Below are 7,416 nucleotides of genomic sequence, written 5' to 3' on the forward strand. Positions count from 1 at the left end.
CGAGCACTAAATCAGTTATTATTTAATTCTCAATTATGTAATAAAAATATATCAATAATTTTATTATATTTTTTAATTATATTATTAATTAAGGGCATCATGTGCACATGCACACTTGTTTATTTGCTTAAAATGATTGGCTAAACATGGAGGAGATTTTCTTTATATTGTTATTTATTTATTTATTTTCAATTTTCAAAAATAAAAAAACTCAATGAGATAGATATTTGTTTAAACTAATTTGATTTCCTATTTACGTGATTATTTAAAATTTAAAATGACATGAGATAAAAAGAAAAAAAAGAAATAACAAATGGAATTAAAAATCGAAGAGAAAAACTGTTTTCCTTTGATGGCTTCAAATCACACCCAAATGCAAACCATTTTGCCTCATCCAAACCACATTAGAATCTCCGTTTTCTTAACTTCAATCTCACAAAATTCCCAAGTCCAAAGCCAATGCAAATCCCAACAAAAATCAATCACAAATTCACCAAGAAAACACACTCTTCAAAAACCATGTGTGAGAGAGAAGAGAACACACCAAAGCACACGTATTCTCTCAATCTGGATAAGAATTGGCAGACCTGTATCCATTTTGGGAGGGTAAAAGCGAACTCATCAACGATTGTACAACCCTCTACGTGTACAAACCAGATCAATTCTCATACAGGTTGGCGATCCGTGAGCCCTCAAACTGTCCAATCAGAATTCGAGTACGTCTTTCAAACACAGATAGATCCTTACTATAAATAGCGAGATGTACATGCAAGAGTCATCAGAGAGTATTACTTTCGCGACTCGATCTTACTGTTTGTGATTCGATCAAGTGATTTGTGATGTCGACCACTGTTGAAGGTGAGAATCCTACTGTTGAGGTGCAGATGGAGGAGGTCGTAGTGGCGGAGCAGTCACAGCCGGCGGAGAAACCTGTTAAGGAGAAGAAACCTAGGGTTCCGAAGGAGAAGAAGCCCAGAGCTCCCAAGATCGCCTCTCATCCTCCATACTTTCAGGTAATTCACCATACGGTTCTCCATCTGTATCTGTATCTGTATGTGTTATGTTTTAGGTTTTGAATAATTTTTTGCTCTGATTTTGTTTGATTGTAGCTCTGTTATTTGATTTATTTATTTCTTTTGTTGTTGCTTTACATGCTTATGCATTAATTATGCGTTTTCTGACGCGTTTTCGCGATATTGATTCTCAAAATCTCGAACTTGTATTGAAATTGCGTAGAATTTTCGAATAATTTTTGCTCTGATCTTGTTTGATTGTTTTGTGTTGCTTACGTGTTTATGCGTTAATTATGCATTTTCTAGTGCGTTCTCACGATTTTGATTCTCAATTACGCGAACATTAATTGAGACTGTTTGACGATTTCATGAGAATTATGCGATGCAGATGATCAAGGAGGCTCTGTTGGCTCTCAACGAGAAGAGCGGTTCGAGCCCGTACGCGATCGCCAAGTACATGGAAGAGGAGCACAAACCGGTACTCCCTGAGAATTTCAGGAAAATTTTGGGGCTCCAATTGAAGAACTCTGCTGCGAAGGGAAAGCTAATCAAGATCAAGGCTTCGTACAAGCTATCCGAAGCAGGGAAGAAGGACAACGGGACGACCAAGGCTCCAATGGCGGAAAAGAAGCCTAAGCAAGCCAAGTCCACCACCACAGCCGCCAGAGCTGGTGCTCCAAATACAAGATCGACTAAGAAGAAATCTGAGACGGAGAAGAAGACTGCGAAGAAGGTTGGGCCGAAGAAGGCGAAGAAAGCAACGCCGGGGAAGCCGAAGCAGCTGAAGTCGATCAAGTCCCCTGCTGCTAAGAGAGCCAGGAAGGCTGCTAAGGCTTAGGTGTAGATAGGTTATGAATAAGAATCGGTGACCTCTGATAACTCTGTGAATATAGAAATCTCTCTCTCTCTCTCTCTCTCTCTCTCTCTCTCTCGTTGTGGAAGAGTTGGAGTTTGAACATATGTTCTGTAATCTGCAAGTTTTAGTTTAGGGGTTAATGAAGTGAACTTTTGTGATTTGCTTGGCTTTAATGGAGTTGCAAAATACATAGATAGAATCATCAACAATGGGTTCATACAGTATGTGAGATCACCATAGCCACCCAATTCTGGTTTGATCTGTCAGAATTGGAAAAAGTCAGGGATCATGAAAATTTTATCATGAAAATGGTCATGAAAAATTTATAATCCTTGGATTATATTGATTAGGATGTAATGTTTTATTTTAGGTGTAATTCAAGAGTCACAAAATTTTCATATTTATTTTTATGAAAGGTTTTTCATGATACCTAATATTGCTGGTCGAAATTTTCTTCCTTACACCCCCTTCATGGTTGTTTGGTAACTGTTGGTTACATATTTTGTATAAATCAATTATAATTCAACACGTGGCAGATTGAAGGTAATACGGGAAGATAATTTAAATCTTTGATTATGATTGTACACGTGGCAATTAATATTGATTTTTATAAGTTCTGCGTAGTATTGAATCAATAAAGAGATGTAAAGTGATGTGGTTTCAAAGGTTATTCACATTTAAATTCAAAATCAAGAGGAAAGACTAATTGCAGGTATTGGCATAATGGAGCTAGCTTTAAGGTAATATGATCGGCGATTATGGAGGAGCAGTTCGACGATTTTCCTTGAGAAGTATATATAGTAGAGAAGATTCCGAAAAAACTCTCTGACTTAGATTCAAAAAATGAGTTTTATTTTACTTTATTTCTTTTCCAGTTTTACATTTCTTGTTTTTTACATTTCTGTATTTTAAATTCCTATTCTGCATTTTGTTCATAGGAGTAGTTTTCAAGTAGCTTGTTGCTGTAAATCTCTACGAGACTGATTCAGATCTTTGTAAGTCTTTCATTTTGTTTAATGAAATACTACAACTGTTTTTCATTTAATCATTGTTTGTTTAATTCTCTTAAACAAAGCCACCAGTAAAAGTCCTTTTCATTAAGGCTGAAAGAACTAAAATACAATCGTCTGATAATTGGTTGGTAATTAAATTTCTGTAAGGACTGATTGATCTTTACTGGCATACTCACAATTACAAAAATAACCTTCGAAAGCTAGAAAAGTCAGCATATATTTTTGGCAAGTCCAGTGGGACTAATTGAAATGGCTAGACGTAGGAGACAGGAAGAAAATGAACGCTTGGAAGAAAGTGTGGAAGGAGAGGTAGAAATACCCAATCTAGAGGATAATGTGATAACACATCTTGTGGAAACACCTATTTTATCAGAACATATGGTCGAACAGACCAGTACTTCGGAACAAGTATCACATGTTCATAATATTGGACGAGGCCAAGGAATTGGACCATCCACTGTTACATCTATTCAGTCAATAAATCTATGGGGTGGCTTGGTAGATGCCATAGGACAGCAGTTAATGAATATAATGGAAAGGTAGGCAACATCATTTTTGGATCGAATGAATACCCACTAACCAACAAACACAAGACACATGGAGGAAATTTCAAATGTCCCTCAACAAAGATTGGTTAGAGATAAACAGTCTATACAAATTAATGGACATTCTAATGGTCAAACTAGCAATCAAAATTATGAAAGATCATCACATCAGTCTTGGTATGAGCCTCTTTCGAGGCCTATGGTAAGTCAAAATGCCTTATTACTTAACAGTGAAGCCATGCAAACTGGTGGATCTAGATTAGTATAAGAAAATGGCATAAGGATGGTTCCAAATCCCATGTTCGAAGCCATACCTGGCACAATGGGGTTCACTAACCCTTTATTCGAATTTATACCTGGGGGGTTGGGAGGTTTTCCTGCAACTGGAAGAGACACAACACCTGTTCCAACACCTTTCGCAGGTCCTTTTGCAGGACAGGCTCAAAGAAGTCATCCATACCTTCAACAGTAGCCAGTACCACAGGGACAACCCGTCCCAAATATACCACCCTATGGACCAAGAGGACCCCAAACACAAGGTTGTTTACCAAATCCTGTGTTTGTTCCTCTAGTAGTGGTTCAACAGGCACAAAATATGGTCCCTAGGGACCAAATTACTGATATCATTAGAGAAATGTGTGGACCAATGGTTCAGGGGGTTCAGACTCCTGTCTACAGAAAACCATATCCAGAATGGGTAAATAGGGTACATGAATACCCAAGAGGTTTCAGGATACCAGATTTTGTCCTTTTTTATGGGAATGGGAACCAGTCAACGGTTGAACATATTGCTAGATTCGCGGCTCAGTGTGGTGAATTTATCAATAATGACTATATGAAATTAAGATTATTTCCAAATTCTCTGACTGGAGGAGCATTTGCATGATATTTTAACCTTACACCTGGCTCTATCCAAACTTGGTAACAAATGGAAGAGGCATTTCATACCCAATTCTTCCAAACAGAGCCAGAGATTTTCATGGCAAACTTGGCAAGATTGAGTCAAAGGCTTGATGAGAAGGCTACTTAGTTTATTGCCAGATTTAAAAGACCACGAAATAAATGTAGGATCATCTTACTAGAGTCTGAATTTGTGAGATTAGCTCAAAATGGTCTAGAGTTTGGACTTCGAAAGAAGTTTGACTCAACTGAGTTTAGAGACTTAGTGGAATTAACATATAAGGTGTCTAAGTATGAATCATTACTAGAAGAAGAACAAGATCGAAGCAATGCATCATACAAGACATATTATAAAGATCCTATTATGAGATTGATGCAGCAGAGATTGTAGGGAAAGAACCTGTGATCTGTGAAGCATTAATTCTAAAAGACACAACGATTGACTAGCAGTTTAAAAAGAAAGACCTTCATAAAAAATACTTTTTTGATTTAACAAAGGCAGATGATATTTTTGATCGTTTGTTTGCTGCAAATTTCCTGAAGTTATCAAAATGAGTCAAAATTCCATCTCCAGAGGAACTGAAAGGAAAGGTGTATTGTAAATGGCATAATTCTTGGTCCCACTCAACTAAAAACTACATTGTTTTTCGAGACATGATCCAAGATCAGATTCGAAAGGGGAGTTTGAAATTCCCAACTAAAGCAGAAAAGGCCATGGGGATTGATACCAATCCGTTCCCAAAAATTGGAGAAATGGCAGCCAATGTTATCACGCCAGACTTCCAGAACTTGTCCTTGAAAGAATTGGAAGAAGTCAATGTGTAGATGCATGTTGCTAGCCAGACAATTATTAAGAAAGACATTGGAAATCTACCAATTATTGGACAAGGTTTCTCAGACCAGAGGGAATACTCTGATGAAGAAGCACTGGATGACAATTCTTTAGAAGCAACTGTCATGCAAAGAATGTGTCCTAGATGCAGACTGAGCTACAAGTGGTTGAAGGGGCTTCTAATTGATGGGAAACAATATTACAAGGATGTGCAGAGACGTCCTAAACTAACCAGTGCTTGTAACAAAAGGCCATATCCAACTAGTGTTAGGCAGCAGCCATTAATGGCTGAGCCAACAGCAGCTAGAATGCATTCTAAAGGCAATAGGCCTTTATATGAGTCCAGACCACCTAATTATTACAGAATGAAGAGCAGTCATCCTGAAAGGAGGTCGGAGAAGGGCTCAGTTTATGGGATCAAAGCCAGAGATTGGCCTCCTAGACCAACCTCACGCAGGACGGAAAATGACCACCTTCATCAAAGGCCTGAGTTAGGCCCAAAAAAGGAAGTCAGGGCCAAACAGTGGCCTTCACAGCCAGCTTCGAAGATGGCTTCGAAGAAGGAAAGAAACAGTTCAACAGCGAGGTCAGTAGGTTTGTGGGTACCTGGAGTTCCAGATTGGTTTGTTATGCAGAACAAACCTATGGAGATATCTATCCAAAGAAATGTTGTTGATAACTAAGGTAGGATGGTTAAACCACCTTTGGTGGCTTCAAACAATTGGGTGCTGCTTAAGCACCCGAAAACAAAAGAACCAAATATGGTTCCAATGATTTCTAGGTCCCAAAGGAAGAAGATCCAACGAAGGTACACTCAGTACCAGAAGGAATTGAAAGAAGAAGGAGAAAGTTTTTCATTGGTTCAGCTAAAGAGCTAGGCACAAGAGAAGAAGATTCAAAATTAGATCATAATCTAAAATCGACTCTTCCAGACAAAATGAGTCGTAGCAGGGAACAGTTGGCCAAAGTTCATTCTGAACTAAAGGCCAAGGAAAGATCAAGCTTGGTAGGGTTGGAAAAAGCTTTGATGGAAAGTGATAGTGAGATAAAAGATGAAGTCGTCCCAGGCCAAGGGAAGGGGATGGTTGAAGAAGAAATGTTCGAAGCTTTCATGGCTGAACAAACATTTTTGGTTGGAAAACCAACAGAAACAGACCATTCGAAGGAAGTTACTAATACAGAAGTGCCATAATGCAGCATGGAGGATGCTTCTGAAGTGATTGAACAAGTTGACCAAGAGGGAAATCAGATGCAGCCAATCGTCCAATTTGGCTCGTTTCCTCCGGTGTTAGTGAATATGGTGCTTATATTACCACAGGAATTTCAAGCTGAAGATGAAAACCAAGGTCAGGATATTGATCCAATTCCAGTCTCAAGTGAAGACTCACAAGTAAGTATGTTGCAAGACGAATCCGAAGCAGCCACACCTATGAAAACTAAAGACGAGAGTGAGGAAGAGGTAAGTATTAACCTCTCATACCCTTTTGAGTATCCCACGACGTCCATGACACAGCATGTCAAACCCTTGTATATCAAGGCCTTTTTCAATGGAATACAGATGAATCGGGTGCTGGTAGATAACGGGGTAGCAGTAAACCTGCTTCCAAAGTCTTCATTAAAGAAACTAGGAAAGAAGAACCCCAAGCTAATCCCAACCAGTACAGCTGTTGCTGGTTTTACTGGAGATAAACAGATGGCCCAAGGTATTCTGCCCATCAACCTGAGTATGGGAACCAGGGACTGCATGATAGTATTCTTCGTTATCGATAGCAATGCTAAGTATAATGCTTTACTTGGAAGAGATTGGATTCACACCAACAAATGTGTGTCTTCTTCTTTGCATCAGAAAATCATGATGACTTTGTGCAATGGGGAGACGGAGGAGATTAATGCAGATCCCCAACCCTTCATAGCTTGTGCAGATTTCGCAGAGGCCAAATTATATACTGAAGGAGTAGCACTACTCAGTATACTGAGGAAACCTGATGGTTCAGCCGATGTGTCGGCTGATGAAGAATTTGCACACCTAAAGCACTTGGTCCAAAAGAGTGCTGATGAAGAGTTTGCTGTTAAGGATGACAATGATTCTTGGTTGTAGGCAAAGAGATGAAGCTCAAGAAGCCAAGTCTTTGGCTCTAATTAGGTTTTTAGTATTGAATGTAAAATCAATAATCCAGAAGGTGCAAGAGCAAGAGAAAGAAGCAAAGATGATTGGTTGTAAGAAGGAACAATAACAGGTCAGATTTTTGGCTTTAGA

At 38.8% G+C, this 7,416-nt stretch overlaps 1 protein-coding gene across 1 annotated transcript; it reads left to right on the forward strand.

The window, feature by feature from the left end:
- Window positions 1–282: 282 nt before the first annotated feature.
- On the forward strand, window positions 283–2,027 carry LOC114276408 (histone H1). The gene is made up of 2 exons (XM_082892499.1): window positions 283–1,013; window positions 1,402–2,027. Exons 1-2 carry the CDS (start codon window positions 840–842, stop codon window positions 1,849–1,851), a joined length of 624 nt encoding a protein of 207 aa, XP_082748625.1. The 5' UTR covers window positions 283–839; the 3' UTR covers window positions 1,852–2,027.
- The last annotated feature ends 5,389 nt before the right edge of the window (window positions 2,028–7,416 follow it).

Source organism: Camellia sinensis, chromosome 1 (assembly GCF_055761805.1).
Source record: "Camellia sinensis isolate YWXY chromosome 1, ASM5576180v1, whole genome shotgun sequence".
NCBI classification, from domain to species: domain Eukaryota; kingdom Viridiplantae; phylum Streptophyta; class Magnoliopsida; order Ericales; family Theaceae; genus Camellia; species Camellia sinensis.

What these genes read in the sequence shown, in the direction of transcription:
- LOC114276408 (XM_082892499.1), top strand. Translation starts at nt 840, where the DNA reads ATGTCGACCACTGTTGAAGGTGAGAATCCTACTGTTGAGGTGCAGATG. An exon ending in CTCATCCTCCATACTTTCAG is followed by an intron (nt 1,014 to 1,401) that starts GTAATTCACCAT and finishes TATGCGATGCAG; the next exon opens with ATGATCAAGGAGGCTCTGTT.